This window comes from Marmota monax, unplaced genomic scaffold, assembly GCF_021218885.2.
Source record: "Marmota monax isolate L192 unplaced genomic scaffold, Marmota_monax_Labrador192_F-V1.1 WCK01_AAM20220418_F8-fsc00014, whole genome shotgun sequence".
Classification (NCBI taxonomy): domain Eukaryota; kingdom Metazoa; phylum Chordata; class Mammalia; order Rodentia; family Sciuridae; genus Marmota; species Marmota monax.
In genome coordinates this window covers 33,283,613-33,300,064 of record NW_026695222.1, presented here as the reverse complement: position 1 = coordinate 33,300,064, position 16,452 = coordinate 33,283,613, and the positions used below count along the sequence as shown (strand labels likewise).

Genomic DNA, 16,452 nt, shown 5'->3' with positions numbered 1-16,452 from the left:
GCCACTTCCCAGCACAGGCTAGCTCATGCTGGCTCTCAGTGTTCCTTAAGCAATGAGAGTAATTTTGGTTTTCTTGCAGAAGAATCCATTCCACAGTTCCATTTCAGTTTTTCCTTTTTTCATTCTTAACTCTTATGTCTTGCTGGTGATGGGAGAAATCAGGAGAGTGGGTTACCTTAAAAACCATTGATGAATTGTTTTGTTTTTTAAACCAAATTTCCCTTGTGATCAATTGCTGTTTTTTGAGAGAAACTATCAGTTAACTAGTAGTAACCCCCATGAATGTTTCTGTTCTTGGATTATGAAACCACATACTCATTGGGTAAGAAGATACCCAGTTTCCCTTGCTGAGGAGAAAATTCCTCTGTACTTCCAGCAGGAGTAGAGGCAGCATCAAGGTGTTCTCTTAATGTGTGGTAGATGTATGACAGTCCTTTACTGTGGTTGCAAGTACTACTCATATATATATTTTTTTAAATTGAAATGCCTAATTTTCAACATCTTTTGCCTACTTGGAAGTACTGATACTTATATTTTCTTGATAATCAATGTCCTGTATAAGTTGAGCTAGGTTGCCTTCCAAATAATGATAAAAGTTGGCCTTTTGGAGATGATTTTTCTCAGCTGGTAGAGCTTAAATCAATACCCTTAGTTATGATTGTCTAGCACCTTAATTTACTCCTTGTCCTCTACCTCTTCTTTTAGGAGGTTAAAGAAAACAACGAGACCTTCTGAGACCCCTGCTTATTGGAGTATAAACCTGGCCCCCCTTTTTTTAAATATTTATTTTTTAGTTGTAGTTGGACACAATATCTTTATTTATTTAGTTTTATGCTGAGGATCACCCCAGGGCCTTGCACGTGCTAGGTGAGTGCTCTACTGCTGAGCCACAACCCCAGTCCCTAAACTTGTCCCTTTTTTTTTGCCCCCTTCAGGGGCTTCCCTTCTTGTTTCATTTCTACCACTGCCCTAACACACACTCAGTTGTGCTCTCTTTCTGTCTTTCTTTATTTTTTTCTGTGTTGCCCAGGCTGACCTCAAATTCCTTAGCTTAAATGAGCCCTCTTGACTTGGCCTCCTGGGTACTGGGACTGTAGGCATGACTACTGTACCCAGCTGAGAAAGCCTTAAACAAACAAAAAACTGTATATTCTCTCTTCCCTTTAATTATGAAGAAAGGTCTCAAGTATTTCTCTTTGGTACCTACTGTATTGTAGAAGCACTGTGTCTATGGAACATCCATGTCCTGCTGCACATAGGTAATTGCATGCGTTCTTGGCTTTCAGCAGGGTTTTCTGAATGCCCAGATGGTTGCCCAACGCAGCAGAGAGCTGCTAACTCACCACTTCCGACAGCAGAGGGTGGCGATGATGATGCAGCAGCAGCAACAGCAGCAGCAACAGCAGCAGCAGCAGCAGACCCAGGCCTTCAGCCCACCCCCAAATGTGACCGCTTCCCCCAGCATGGATGGGGTTTTGGCAGGACCTGCAATGCCACAAGCTCCACCACAGCAATTTCCATATCCACCAAATTATGGTAATTTTGACAAAGAAAGTGTGCCTTCCCCAGAATAACATGACCAAGCACCTAAAGTTCCCTAGAGCCGTTGCTCAGGAAAAACAAATGCTGTTACTTCCCAAGAAAAGTGAAATTAATTAAAAATAACAGAGAATAAGAATGTTGGCCACAGCGTCCAGTTTACTGAGGCAAATGTGTTCTCTCCTAGTGTTTCCCATGTCTTGCTTTTTTCACCTCCCTATCTCTTCATTTGGGAGAAAGACTACAAAATCCTTCCCCCATCCATTCTCACATGTCCCCGTATAATAGAACCCTGTCATCTCTGAAAGTTTGTCCCAGTCAGTGAGAGGAATGCGCTGTGAGGACTTTTAAGTTCCTTTTCTCGGTGACTTGCCTTTACTATTAATTGAAATAATGTAGTTACTGCTTTAGTTCAGCCTTTGCAAGGTTCCAGGAACATGGTAGGGGAACAGGTATCTTGGAGGGGTTTACATTTCAGGATGCAGCCCTACCCTCTGGGGACAGTGGCTTCCCTGACCTCTAAAGGGGGACAGAGTGATGTGAGTAGAGTTTGTGGAGTTCCTTTTATTTAGAGAGGATATTGGAGCAACACCTTTCAAGTGATCTAGATGGTCTGCCTTTCTGCAGTGAGCCCATGACTCTGTGGTCATATTGTTGCAAAGCAAGAATACTGGGAAGTCAGCTTCTTGTAGGACTCGATATTCTGTACTTATCATCTCCTCCCATACCTTTTCTAAAAGTGAACATAAAATTACTATAGAAAATGGGATTCCAAGGAGGTAGCATTTGAACATTGTAATTTTTTCTTTTTCTTTTAAGGAATGGGACAACAACCAGATCCAGCTTTTGGTCGAGTGTCCAGTCCTCCTAATGCAATGATATCATCAAGAATGGGCCCCTCTCAGAATCCCATAATGCAGCATCCTCAGACGGCACTGTATCCGTCCTCAGAAATGAAGGGCTGGCCATCAGGAAATGTGGCCAGGAATAGGTAAACAATAGTGACTTTAAAGTCACTCATATTCTACTTCCAGAAATCCAGGAAATAGCTGGGTATGGTGACGCCTGCCTGTAATCCCAGCTGCTTGAGAGGCTGAGACAGGAGGATCAGGAGTTCAAAGCCAGCCTTAGCACCAGGGAGGCACTAAGCAACTCAGTGAGACCCTGTCTCCAAATAAAATACAAAATAGGGCTGGGGGTGTGGCTTAGTGGTCAAGTGCCCCTGAGTTCCATCCCCGGTAACAAAAAAAAGAGAAAGAATCCAGGAAATAAACCTCTATTTTTGTCACCCTTGTTTGGATGGAGAGAGCAAAAGGCCTACATTCATATTAAAAAATAGGTTGTCTGTTTTGAGAATCCTTTGTAACAGGTAGATATCTATTAAGGTATTGAGGACAGACAACTGTGAAAAATGGAAGGCCAGCTGTTAGCTGTTCTCTCTGATGTTTGTGCTTAAGTATAGAGATATATGACAAAATCATGATATAATGTGTGTGCCCTGTGTTCTAAAATGACTCTGGATAATGTCATCCTTTCTTCCCAGCTCATTTCCTCAGCAGCAGTTTGCGCACCAGGGGAATCCTGCAGCATACAGCATGGTGCACATGAATGGCAGTAGTGGTCACCTGGGACAGATGAACATGAATTCCATGCCCATGTCTGGCATGCCCATGGGTCCTGATCAGGTATGAAGATCTCTTTCTTTCTTTTTTCAAAGTTTTTCTTGTTCTTTGTAGAGAACCAAAGCCTCAACTGTAATCTAAAGGTTCTAGGTAGATTTCAGTTTAGATATATAACTTAAAATATTGAAACTGAAGCCAGGTAAGTGACCCACGTCTGTAATCCCAGTGACTCAGAAGGGCGAGGCAGGAGGATTGGAAAGTTTGGGGCCAGCCTTGGCAACGTAGCAAGGCCTGTCTCAAAATAAAAAGTAAAAAGGGCTGGAGGTGTAGTTTGGTACTCAGTGGTAGAGCATCCCAGGGTTCAATCCACAAAAACAAAACAAATTAAAAAATGTTTGAATGCCTTGCCAAAATTTTGGCAGTTTAGGCCCAAAGGAGTCTGAACCTGTCATGTCAGAGCCACATGACAAGCCCTGAGTGTAAATATAGGTCTTTCTCATGTTTTGTTGAGCAGATGTTTTACTCATGTTTCCTTCTGGTTGCTGACAGAAATATTGCTGATGTCTCCAAACCTGGACCTTTGAGGAAATCACTGTACAAATGACACTGCACTAGGATAATCTGGAGGTAAAGAATCATTGTCCAGGTGTCCAGCTTTGAAGCAAGGACCAGCTTTGATCTCCGTCAGGGCTATTCCAAGTGATGTCACTTGGGCAGGACTGGATCTGAAGCTGAAATGCGACATCTACCTATCCCTCTTCCCCAATTCTGTATATCATGGTATTCAAAACAAATGTTTTTAGCCTTCTGCCTCCTAGGGATGTGAATCTGGAGATATGGAGTGTTTCTTACAGAACTCCTGTGTCACTTCCTTCTGCCTTGCTAGCCAGTCTTTCAAATAGATGTAAGTGGACAGAGAGCACTGGAGAAACCAGGGACCACCAGAACACCTGGTTTTTTTAATCGCAGTATTGGACAAAGCATAGTCCCAGTTATTAAGTGTTTTTGTCACCACCAAGCAGTTTTGTGTTGACCCTTTGTCCAGTGGAGTTGTCATTTGAGTCCTTGTCCTTTACTGATGGTGTTGAGTTGCTCTGTCCTTTATTGTCCTAGGCCTTTTCCTGATGAAGATGTTCATTTGGCCCTAATGTACTGTAACACTTCACCTCCAGGATTTGTCGTGGATGATAAATGGCTGTGCAGAAGGGAACATGAGATGACAGTATTTAATTGCAGCAGTGGCAAATTTTTCATATGCTAACGTGCAGCTGAGTGCACTTTATTGAAAAAGTAATGGATAAATGCAATATTCCTGAGGTCTTGAGGAATGAGGAGCCACATTCCTGGTTTTGTCCATACTATTCTATTGGACAAGAACTATGATTTATTTTTTTTAAAGTACTGGTGTCACCCTTTGCCTATATGGTAGAGCAATAATGCTTTTTGAAAATAAACTTCTGAAAACCCAAGGCCAGGTACTGCATTCTGAATCAGAATTTCGCAGTGTTTCTGTGAATAAGTTTTTTTTTTTTTTTTGTAAATATGACCTTTAAGATATTGTATTATGTAAAATATGTATATACCTTTTGTTTGTGGGTCACAACAACTCATTTTTACAGAGTTCGTGAAGCTGAATATTTAACATTGTTGATTTTAGTAAACTCTGTGGTGAGGCTACAAACAGCAGAGACACCTGTCTTGTGGCCTGAGGAGGAGCAGTGGTCCACGGCTCTTCCTTCCGCTGGCATTAGTTGCCTCATTTTTTTTTTTTCTCAATCTCTTAATCTAAATGCTTTTTAAAGAGATCATTTGTTTAGATGTAGGCATTTAAAAAAAAATTTTTTTTTAAGCTCCTCTACCAGAGAACTAAGCACTTTCTTTTTGGGGAAAGAATAGATATGGGAAAATAAACTTAAAATATCAGGAATTAAAAATTAAGCAATTTGATTTAAAAAGAATCTTTTGGATTTTAAGCAGTCCATAAATGAACAATAATTCCTCCCTTCCTTTTTTCATGTACACTGTATATGCTGCCTTTTCATCCATTTTAGGAGTGCTCTAAGAATTTGATTGCTGGGACTTGAATCCCACACTGTCACCATAGGAGTCAAGTCCTTGGTGTGTGGTTTCTGGTGCCTGCTCAGCTGTGTCTGGTCATTCTGCTGCTATGTGTGGTGTTGTCACGGCTTCCCTGAAAGTTAGGACAGTGTCGTGGTTGTTTCTTCAGAATTTCAGTATCCACAATAGCCAGTTTTACCATGACTCGGAGCCAGTCTGAGCACTGCCCCCACCCACCTGCCACTTTTCTCTCTGATACTGTTCTAATCATTTTGGAGTAGGAGAAAAATCAAGTTTAATTCTCATTATCTGGGTTACTTTTTTGGGTTCAAATAGTTGAATAAATTGGGTTTTGGGATATTTATGAATTTCAAATGTCTCTGCTAGCCTTGGTGTCATTTTCTAGCAATAACTAAGAGCCACTTGATTTTTTTTTTCTTTTTTAACTTTCACATGATTAGCCAACCTTTTTAGATGTCTCTTAAGGTAAGATCATTTAATTTCTTTGACATACTTGAATAAGCGAAGCCCCATTTCCAGAACTACCACTAGAGTGGGTTTTATGTTTTCAACAGTGTGTAGACCATCATGAGCTTGCCTCTTACCTCCCCACCCCCCTGCGATAAAAAATAAATCTCAGATTGTAAATCCATGAACTTCCACCCTATTGGCCCATGCTTTTCAGATGACATCGTCTCCTGTGTGGAGCCAGAGCCACACCAAGTGAGTCTTTTTCAATCCAGTGGTTTTGGGTGTGTCTGAACTTTCCTCATTCAAATTGTATATATGGGGAGGACAGAATGGTGCTCCTACCTTTCTTAACTTTTAAAAATTAATTGAAACAAAACTTTTTTTCAGTCCTGACTCTAGGCCGATGGAAGGCAGCAACACCCACTTTTTGTATGGGGAAAATAATGAGATTATAAGTTTTTATATTTTCTACTTATTGATTTTTATTGGTGCAAACTCAAGATTTTGGTTTCCTTTTAACAGATGCAGTCTTTGAGATAATTTGTTTTTAACCTTTATTGTCCTTTTATCATTTTTGGATAATTCTTTTTGTATTCCTGCTGCCTACCTCTCTTAAACTCTCCCTTCAGCTCCCTCTTTTTAAACATAGGTATCTGTTGAGTAAACAGTATGTCTTTTCATCTGCTTTTAGGATGTGGGGTATTTCCAGTACCTACTTTTTTGCTGAATCCAAAGATTATATAAATAAAAATATATTTTATGAAGATCAAAATGATATAAAGGAGATACATGTTTCTTCCTTTAAAAAATAGAAATTGCATTGTTAATGTTATGATGCCATTTTTCTAAATTGTGCATCTGGATTGAAAGGTGTAAATATCATAAACAATCCTAGTTTATCAGTGTTGAATATCTAAGGTGGGTTGGGGGTACGCAAGGGAGTTGTGTACTGCGCAAGATGAGAGTTGGCTTGGTGTCCTACAAGTTCTTTGAACCAGAGGTAGATGCAGCTGGAAGTCAACAGCATGAATCTGTGAACAGCTGCCCATATGCCTTCCCAGTCTCTTCATTTACAGAAGCCATCAGTTGTGTTCCCAAGGAGGAAATGCACAGAGCCAGAGCTCTAGGACGGATGAGATTTTACCCCTGCAGCAGAGGAATTTGGGTTGTTTTCAACTCCAAGGCACACTATTTGCAAACAGGCAGGGTGTTTTCTTTTTCTTCCCTTCTTTCTTTTTCTTTCCAGTGTATGGAGTTTTGAAGAAGATGGAAATGTCATTCTGAGAGCAATATTTAAATTCTCAGGAATTGACCAAACAGTGTTGAGAATGAATTTGGTTTCAGTCAAGTTTACATTAAATCATTCTTCACATTGCAAAGCATCTAACTACATGGGACGACTCATGAAATGGGGTGGTGAGCTGTGACTGCTTTGCTGACCGTTTTGGATGTTCTTGTAAATAAAGGTTTCTATTTAAAAACCGGAGCCTAAGAGCATGTTTCCTCCACTCATCACTGTTGGATTAATGGTATAAGGGATGCTCGAGGAAGCCTTTTTTCAAATCAAATAATGGTAGCAGTTTTTGTGAAGTTTACTGGTGTTTTGTTTGTTTTTATATTTATTTTTTAGTTGGAGTTGGACACAATACCTTTGTTTTTATGTGGTAGAGCACTGTTTTGTTAGGGAGCCTGGGCCTGTTGGGGGCGTTGAAAGGCTTGGAACTGCTTTTACAGACTGTGAGTGCTTAGAGATCATCTGTTAAGAGAGAGATGGGTTGGTTTGGTGGGGTTCCTCCTCCTGTTATAGAATTCTGACAACCACCGGTAGCAGGTTATGCTACCTGGTACACAAAAAAGGGTTTGCAAAGTGAACTGCTGTCCTGTAGCTGGTGTAATGTGAGGCTTACCTGTGAGGTCCCTTCAAGAATGTTCATAACTATCCCTTTAACTTCAAGCCATCTCCATCCAAAAAGGTGTTGGCTGGTAGTGAAAAAACAGAAAACAGGCACTGCAAAAAAAAACAAAAAACAAAACAAAACAAAAAACTCCCAAGAATAGCTTTTTACAAAAATGTCAGTGGTTTCTTCATACCAATGACTAGTCATTGACTAGGATTTTGAACATAGTAAGACAATACTTACACTACAAAATTTCTTACAAATACAGTGTTGTTAAAATCTGGGACATACATGAACTTCATTTCTTTTTAGTACCTTAAAAAATATCAGTTCTGGGATAGATATAACAAAGCAATTCTGGGCAGAATGGGCAGGAAGAGAAATGTCCACAACTGCAAGGGAGTTTTCTTTCACACTGGCCACAGAGCGTTTATTGACACCACCACTCTCGAAAATTGCGATTTCTTATTAGATTCCCCTAAACGTTCCCTTGTTGGTTACATGTAGAGAGTCACATATATACAATGAAGGCGGTTTCTTCAGAGGCAACCAGGGTTATCAAGCTAGATAAATGTCACTTTTTTTGTGCTATTGACTCATTGTCAAACTCTGTGTGCTGTTTTCAGCATCTGTAAGTTGTCCCTGTCCTGCTTAGTTTCTTTGTAATGAACTAAGAGAAAAAGAGGGTTTAAAACAGGGTTGTTTTTTCCCCTATGATTTAAAAAAATTCCAGTGACTTTCACCCTTGGGGAAAGTTTCCACGAAAATCTCTTGGTTCTTTTTTCCCTGTGAGACTCTCAGGGTTAGTGGTGACCTTTTGATATGAAAATGCATTTTGTGCAGCTGGTGAGGTATAATCCAAAGCAAAGCAGGGGCAAAGTGGACTTCCTGAAGTTCTCTGTTCCTGACGGTTTTCCCCCAGAATTTGCCATGTTGATGGAAAGTAGGTGTTCTCAGGACTCCTGGCTCACCACACGTTTTCTTTCATGGCCTGTACGATCAGGCGAGGCCTCTTGGTTTTGGGAGGTCCATCTCTGTTGCTTCTTAACCTTCCCAGCCTTCCCACAGTTGTCCCCTGTAGAAAGAACAAAACTCTTCAGTTTTTGATGATCCTGCTGCTTAGGTGCCTTAACTAGGCCTACAGCTGAGTAAGCTTTGCTTCAAGGATGTGGCTGCTGAAAATGAGAATTTCTAGGTAACCTGGGATTACTTCTCTTTAAAATGTCCCAATTTTTAGTTGCTCCTTTACACACCCAGTAGCTGGCAAGGATGGTGTTTAGGATATGCACAGAACAGTGGCTGAGGAGAACGAAATATAAATTCTGGAAGCCCCATATAAATGTTTAGCTGGCTCATTACTATTGTCCCAGTGACACCACATCAGTTTATATGCATGAGTAGACCAGAGGTTGCAAATGGCAGCTCACTAGGTTTACCCATGTAGGAAACTTAACATCAAATTTGTTGCCTGTGTTTAAAATGAATTCTCACATCTGCATTTTTTGATTTCCGCAATGAATTCTTTCAGACAAGCTGTACCCCACTTCTGCACAGAACAAACTGGCTTGCTCCCCTTAGTGTGAGGTGAGCTTTCCAGGTTGCCTGTGGTGCCAGCTTCTATTGGCACTGGAGGGACAGTTCATAGGATGGAGGTTTTTTTGTTTTTTTTTTTTTGGGGGGGGGTGTGGGGTGCTGGGGATTGAACCCAGGGCCTTGTGCATACAAGGCAAGCACTTTACCAACTGAGCTATATCCCCAGCCCCAAGGATGGAAACCATTCAATGAGGCCACCCTATGGCTGACTGTGTACCATTTAGTGCTTTTGCAGCCACAGCCTTCAAGATGTCTGGCAACTGTATTATTTAAATGCGTCTCAACCTCGAAGTCATAGCTCAAGTTTACTAAGCACAGAGAGAACAGTGTACGGACAAGGTGCTAATCTGAAAACGAAGTTATTTACTTGTTATCTCACAGGAAAGACTGACATTACTGTTTCCCCTCCTCATGGGAATTGGGGGATGATGGAGGAGGGAGGTGATAATATCAAGCTGGCATGCACATAGAACAGCCTTGGCAAGAGGAAGCAAATGAGAATCAGACCTCTACTTGTGAACTGTTCCTCAACTCACAGTGATTTGGAAGAAGGTCTCTTCATTTCTGGCCATTTTCGACGCTGAAACTGCCTATGTTTTCAAGTGTCAAAAAGAGAATGAGTGTTAACCATCACTAAGAAAGAAAGTCACCCCCAAAGAACTACACAAAGAAGGTCTCTGGTGAAACCTATCACCGGTGGGCGATTGAGGCTCCCAGCAGACCAAGAAAGGACACATTCTCCAGGTGCAATCTCACAGACGGGAGACTAGAAGGTGGGTCAACGTGGGGGAACTGTCCTCCAACATAATAACAAAACAGAATACCTGTATTGCTCATAGCTTCCTCCATCTTTAAGTCCTAAATGAGCAAGAAATAGACCAAAAAGGAAAAGATTGTTTAGGATAAAAATGGTATAAGCAATGACAAATTCTATAATTGTTTTCTACAGAGAAAAAAAAAAAATCCACCACCCAAAAAACCACCTTGGGCTTTTATCTTGGCATCAAGATGCTGCAAACATTTTCTAGTGAGATGGAGTGGCTGAATGATCAGGTGAACTTCCTTTAAATCTAGGTGACCTTGCAGATGGCCTGTCAGTATCAGCTGCAGGGTGTTCCTTGCTTCAACACTGACCTTAGTCGTGATGGGGTAGGTAGGCAGACATGGGTGTGAGTGCCCTGCTACAGAGGGCCATTAACCAAGGGCACTTGGTCAGTGGATAACTGAACAGAGGAGGAAAGAGAAATGAGGGGATCGGGTGTTTCTGGTGTGGAGGGTCAAGGTGCTCATCTTCCTGGAAGCACAGTTCATCAGAAACTAACTACTGCCTGCCATGGGTAGGAAGTTTCTGTAACCTCCAGATGGTAAGTCTCAAATTCTATCACCCCCAGTTCCTGGTGATTCTGGGTCACTCTTGGGGCAGATGTGAGTCCTTCCTGTGGTCACCCTGCTCTGTGTGTGCCCCACACTGGGCCCTACCTACCCAGGTCCATGTTCCGCGTCCTGGGGTTGCACTGTTTGGAACCCTTGCAGCTCCTCAGCTCCATGAGCTGCACGTGCAGCTGGTTGAGGACGTCTCTGTCCAGTGTGTTCACCGCGTTCATCAGCTGGTTGGGATCAAGGCAGGTTGTCAGCAGGGAGTCCTGAGACCCCCGTCTCCCATCCTCTTCTCCCTACTGTGGCACTTTTTCAGGCAGGTTGGGAGTAGAAGGTGCTGTTTGTTCCCGAGTTTGGAAGAGCTCGGTGGTGTTTTAGCTTCCGTCCCCACCAGGTCTTCTCCTAGTGAGGACAGAAGCCATGCCTGTGTACTCAGTGCTGACCTCAAGAGCCTTGGGTCAGGAAGCTCCCTAAGTGGGAAAGAAGCCCTCCGAGCCCTGGCTTGGTCAGCAGCCTTTTGTCACAGTCCCTCAGTTCTTCTTGACCAGAAAATGGCCATCTGGTGAAAGGGTGGGTAGGTGACTGGGTCCTTGCCTAGTCTGGGACTACTAGTGGCCAGCTAACTTCTTGTCCTCTCCCGCCCCATGGGAGGTACCTGTCCGAGGAGAAAAGACTGTCAGCCTGGATGGCCACCCTAATAAATCAGTTGAGCTGCAGGTAATTAAAAATCGAGGTCAAGAAGTTATTTCAGGCTTTTCTTAAAAGGCTGTGGTTGGACAGTATGAAGGCCACACCACACAGCAGCTCTGGAGCCGAGCTCCCCGGCACCAGGGCTCAGGTGTTCCCGTTAACAGGCCCTCTGCTGCTCGTATTTGTCATGTGTGACTGGCCCACTTCAATCAGGTATCCGTCTAGGTGACTGAAAATACAAAGCTTGGAGCAGAGCTCTCTTGCTGCAGCTAGTACAGCCATCTTACGGTCCCTGTAGGCCTGGGGTGTGCGGTGGGTGGCGGGACCCTGTAGCTTGGCAGTTCTAGGAGTCCTGTGAAGCCTCTTGGAAGTTGATATGTGCCTAAGCTAGAGGGAAGCAGCTCCGTATGTCATGGATAAAAAATGATGGTGACAGAGACAGACGGGACATTGAGTCCCCAAGTTCTCAGTGACCTCAGAACTCATTCTTCCTGTCTTAGGGACTCAGTGGCACTTGGAAGTTCGTCATTTCCTCAGTGAGGGTCTAACTGGCAGTTCCTGTATACCCACACCTTGTTTCTGCAGCTGGTGGTGGCTGTACCTGGTAAGGGTCTGTGTTGAGGTCAAAGTACTCCAGGAAGCCCGTTGCAAATTCACAGAAGAGGAAGTTGTGGGTCTCGTTGATCGTCCTCATGCACCAGTATGTGTTATTGTTGGCACTGGTGCAGGCGCAGAAGGGCCCCACTGCCAAGGAAGAGAGGGCATGCCTGAGCGCGCTGCAGTTGACCTGCCGATCCCTGCCAAGGGACACCCCCCTCCTGGCCCCAACCCGTTTTTCAGGTGCCACTTGACTGTCGGAACACCTGATTCTGAGACCTGCAGGGTCTGGCGGTGAAGGTCTCACAAAGCTTGGGGTAGGTGGGTCACCCGGCCCCCACCTGCCTGTCCCTGTCCTGTGCCTGCCCCTGGCCTGCTCACGTGTCCAGAGAGGTGCCGTCTGCCAGTGCTGGTTGTCGTGGGTGAAGCATGTGAGGCCTGGCATGCTGCACGTGTCGTTGTTCTGCAGTCGCTTGAGCAGCTTGCGGAGCTTCTTCTTGCGCTTCTGTTCCCGCAACAGCCACACCTTGTCCTTCTCCTGCAGACCCTTCCTAGGGGCATGTAGGCCACAGACACTTTGGGCTTCTGAGGGACCCGGAGACCACAAGCCTCTGCTCTTTCCGTCTACCCCGGGGGTGGGAGCAACCTTCTCCAACAAAGGCACAGGCGGAGCCATCAGTGGCCCCAGGTCCCTCCGCTGGTCCAAGGCAGAGCTGGGACCAGAGCCCTGGGCTCCTCTCCTCTCGTAGCCTCTTTCAGCCCCCCAGGTGACCTGAGGAGGAGTTGGGCGGGTCCCCGGACTCCTGTTCATACCCAGTCCCTCCATCTATGTCCTGGCCCCCCCAGAGGTGGGGTTTCAGCAGTTTCACTTGGCCCCACAGGGGTGCCTGGAGGCCTGCTCGGTGTGGAAGGGAGGCAGACACCCCCTCCCCGCCTCCCCTGACGCTTACCTGAAAGGATGCAGGCTGGAGCCCTTGTGCTTGAGGCGGCCTCTCTGCTGCACGTGGTAGCTGGAATAGACTCGGGCTTCAGAAGCCTGCAGGGACACCTGGGCTCCCAAAGGTCACTGCTGTTCCACCCTGGCCCTCGCCCTGGGATGGTGGTAGGAAGCTACTAGCTGTCCTGTGGCTGGCGGCTCCCTCCCTGCCTGTTATTCCACGCGTGAGCCCGGGGCCCCCGGCTGACGGCCTTGGGCTGAGCTGCGGTGTGCATGGTTCAGCCAAGACTCAGAGCCAGGCTTGGCTGAAGGTGGTGGCAGCCTTGGTCTCTGGAGGCTGGTTCCCCCCACCTCATGCCTGGTGGGGGCTGACACAGGGGACCTGTGACTGTTAAGTCTTCCTAGAAGGCAGCAGAGATGGTGTAGCCATGCTGTCCCATGCAGCCGCCACTGGCCTCATGAGGCTACTTCATTTCAAATTAGGTAAATTAAAAAGTTCTAGCACCTTTCAAGATCTCAGGAACCTAGAAAGCCTGTTTCCTTGTTTCCCTGGGCCAGGGCTCCTGGGCAGGACCTTGAGCCTCAAGGGTGACTTCCAGAGTACCCGGTCACTCTTGTCCTCCCTAGAGCCAGCTCTACATGGCAAGTACCTGCCTCTTGCTAACGTTACATAAACTGGGCTTCAGGCTGCCCCCTACCCCGTGGGGGTGCCTTCCTGTGCCCAGTTGGCTGAAAATGGAGCTGTGAATTATTACTCCCCCCGCCCTCACTTTGAGAGGCAAAGACAGGTGGTGGGGGAAAAAAGTGAAAGGGGGCCTTTGCTACCACCTCACCTGATTTTGTGGCAGTCGCATTCTTCTGGGCGCTTTTTCTTCAGGTGGCCTCGGACTTCCCTCAGGTTCTTAATTTTGTTCTGCAGGGTTTCAATCTGAGGGAGGGAGCAGGAAAGGTGGGCTAGGGGAGAAGGGGGTCGTGACCTGGCCCCTCAGCTGCCCCAGCCCCGCCTTCCTGCCTGTGTCCTGGGCTGCATGGCATAGCTGCACCTGCATTTGTGGGTGCCAAGGGAGTCTCCCCCTTTGGCCAGGTTCTAGTGAGGGGCTGCGAGTCTTCTTTTTTTTTTTTTGTGGTGCTGGGGATTGAATCCAGGGCCTGGTGCACGCGAGGCAGTGAGTCATTTTTAAGCCTGTGAACTCTGCGCGGTGGCACACTCCTATGATCCTAGTGGCTCTGGAGGCTGAGGCAGGAGGATTGCAAGGACAAAGCCAGTCTCAGCAATTTAGTGAGACCCTGTCTCTAAATTCAAAACAAAACTAGCTGAGATAAAGTGTAGCATGGATCTGCTTGTCACTCAGAGGGCGTCTGGGCTCAGCCACCTCTGCCAGGAGGTTATCTGCAGGTGCCAGGACTGATGCCCCTGTCCCTCGGTTGTGGATTCTGTGGGGACCTCTCCTGCCTCTCCCCGGGCCTCTCCGCACCCCCAGCCCTGGCCCTGCTGAGGTCCCCCTCAGGCTGCCAAGCCATGGTGCCTGAGGAGACACCCCTGACCCTTGGTTTGCTCACCTCGTGGTCTATGTGCAGCTTGTGGTCTTTCCAGGCCTGCAGGGACTTGTACAGGTCCAGGTCACACTGGACTGTGTCATTCTCTAGTATGTAGCACCTGCTCAAGAGAAGGGGTCACGTGTAGCCCTGAGGGGTAGAAGGGGATCAGCCCAGGGGCCCATCTTGCCCCTTCACCCCCACCTGTCAGACGCTCACCGATGGGTCACTTTGATGGGGTTGGGAGCTGAGAAGTCAGGAAGGCCTCCAGTGCCACTGAAGCCTCCACTGTCCTTGTCGTCTTGGTCCTCAGGGGCTCCTGGCCAGTGCCGTTTGGTAAGGTTGCGGGGCTGGGGGGCCGCGTCCTCCAGGCCTACATGGTACACCTCGCCATCTACCTCAATGGCCACGGAGCGGATGGAGCGGTTACGGGTATAGCTGGCTTTGTACTCTGTTGGGTGTCAAGGGGGTGACTGGATTAGGGAGGCTGGGAAAGACTGGCCAGGCCCCCTGGGCAGCAGGTCCTCCATCAAGATAGGGCTGGGCTCCCGAGTGTGAGACTGCTGTTGCCTGAGGCTGGCAGGCTCTTGAAACCTAGCATGGAAGCAGGTCCTCAGTCCCAAGCCCTAGGGCTAAGAAGGGCCTGACCTGGGGAGACTTCGAGAGCTATGCAGGGACAGATATGGACACCGGCAAAGAGGGTCAGTTCGCAGCAGGAGGAATCCCGATTCCTGTCCTGATGAATATCACCAGCATTATGTCAAGTGGAAGAGGCCAGACACAAAGGTCTCTGTTACTAATCTTTAAAGGCAGAAAGACCACGGGGGGGGGGGGGGGGGGGGGGAGAGTGAGGCAGTTCCTGCTTTGTAGGTGTGGCATTTCCTTTTGGGGTGATGAGTGATGAACATGTTTTGGAACTTGTTAGAGGTGGTACAACACTGTATAAAAACGCTTCTAAACTGGGGCTGGGGCTCAGAGGCAGAGTGCTGGCCTAGTACATGCGAGGCGCTGGGTTCGAGCCTCAGCACCACATAAAAATAAATAAATAAGGGTATTGTGTCCAAGTACAACTTTAAAAAAATGCTTCTAAACTACAAAAAAAGTATAATTTTTTTTTGTGAAACTTTGACTGAAAAAGGAGGTGGGGGGGCAGAGGGTGCTGTGGCGCACACCTATAATCCAAGTGGCTCTGGAGGCTGAGGCAGGAGAATTGCAAGTTCAAAGCCAGCCTCAGCAAAAACGAGGTGCTTAGCAAGTCAGTGAGACCCTGTCTCTAAATAAAATACAAAATAGGGCTGGGGGCGTGGCTCAGTGGTCAAGCGCCCCTGAGTTCAATCCCTAGTACCCCCCCCCAAAATGCGAAGCCTGCGGTGGCCCTCAGCTTGAGTCACTCTTGCCCACCAGCAGTGACCTCGGTGGCCTCCAGGGCAGAGCACTCTTCTGCGAGGTAAAAACCATGGGCAGGTAGGTTGCATCAGACCTCGGACATCTTGGATCTTTCATATGATTTGTTTAAAACAAGTTTGATCAAGTTGCTGACATTAAAAAAAAAAAAATAGTAGTAGTAGTGAAGGTCAGGCAGGAGTCCGCACTTCTAGCTTCTGAAACGGAAGACGGCCCCCAGTTCTGAAGGGTGGAACGGGCAGAGCCTTGAGGGTGGGCCAGCATGTCCTGCCCCCAGCTGCAGCCCCAGGGTTCCCTTCGGTTCTCAAGCCGCCCCTCCTGCCTGGCCCCGCCTGAAGTGCCTAAGCCCTCTCCAAAAGAAGGGCACGGAACTAGGTATGGCCCAAATGACCACTAGATGGCGACAAAGGCACACAGGCTGGAGTGGACAGAGGTGCCACTGGAGAGCCAGGGAGGAAGGGTTTCTCTTCCCACCTGGCTGCAGCCTCAGGCCTGGCCTGCTGCTCTGCCCTGGGACAGGCTCACCCGGGCCAAAGGATCCGCAGGGTCCCTGAGAGCCTAGTCCTCTTCCCCAAGGCCTGGGTCCTTTTCTGGCCCTGGGGCAGCTTTCTCCTTTTCCCCCTGGCGCGACCCTCCCCTAGTGCACAGCGCTGAGCTCGGAGGCCATCCCCGACCTCCTGTGTTCCTTCATCGCACCTGCCTCAGGAGTTAGCTGCTCTGGATCTTTCCC

At 46.8% G+C, this 16,452-nt stretch overlaps 2 protein-coding genes across 12 annotated transcripts in view; one reads left to right on the top strand and one right to left on the bottom strand.

Annotated features, from left to right (window-relative positions):
* Nucleotides 1–7,176, top strand: part of Ncoa3 (nuclear receptor coactivator 3) — a 123,322-nt gene extending 116,146 nt beyond the window's left edge. For 6 of the 8 annotated variants that reach the window (XM_046432886.2, XM_046432881.2, XM_046432878.2 and 3 more), the window contains 4 exons: nucleotides 1,287–1,536; nucleotides 2,359–2,530; nucleotides 3,083–3,224; nucleotides 3,711–7,176. In XM_046432886.2, the coding sequence (XP_046288842.1) occupies nucleotides 1,287–1,536; nucleotides 2,359–2,530; nucleotides 3,083–3,224; nucleotides 3,711–3,722 (576 nt within the window). In that variant the 3' untranslated portion in view covers nucleotides 3,723–7,176. The remainder of the gene's footprint in view (nucleotides 1–1,286; nucleotides 1,537–2,358; nucleotides 2,531–3,082; nucleotides 3,225–3,710) is intronic. The other 2 variants (XM_046432885.2, XM_046432882.2) reach the window with 1 other exon arrangement.
* A 560-nt stretch (nucleotides 7,177–7,736) lies between these two features.
* The window catches only part of Sulf2 (sulfatase 2), an 85,489-nt gene continuing 76,773 nt past the window's right edge, over nucleotides 7,737–16,452 (bottom strand). For all 4 annotated transcript variants that reach the window (XM_046432888.2, XM_046432890.2, XM_046432887.2 and 1 more), the window contains exons 12-21: nucleotides 14,538–14,769; nucleotides 14,343–14,439; nucleotides 13,616–13,710; nucleotides 12,796–12,855; nucleotides 12,227–12,396; nucleotides 11,850–11,992; nucleotides 10,665–10,788; nucleotides 10,006–10,039; nucleotides 9,718–9,771; nucleotides 7,737–8,663 (exon numbers count right to left, since the gene is read on the bottom strand). In XM_046432888.2, coding sequence (XP_046288844.1) covers nucleotides 8,633–8,663; nucleotides 9,718–9,771; nucleotides 10,006–10,039; nucleotides 10,665–10,788; nucleotides 11,850–11,992; nucleotides 12,227–12,396; nucleotides 12,796–12,855; nucleotides 13,616–13,710; nucleotides 14,343–14,439; nucleotides 14,538–14,769 — 1,040 coding nt within the window. In that variant the 3' untranslated portion in view covers nucleotides 7,737–8,632. The remainder of the gene's footprint in view (nucleotides 8,664–9,717; nucleotides 9,772–10,005; nucleotides 10,040–10,664; nucleotides 10,789–11,849; nucleotides 11,993–12,226; nucleotides 12,397–12,795; nucleotides 12,856–13,615; nucleotides 13,711–14,342; nucleotides 14,440–14,537; nucleotides 14,770–16,452) is intronic.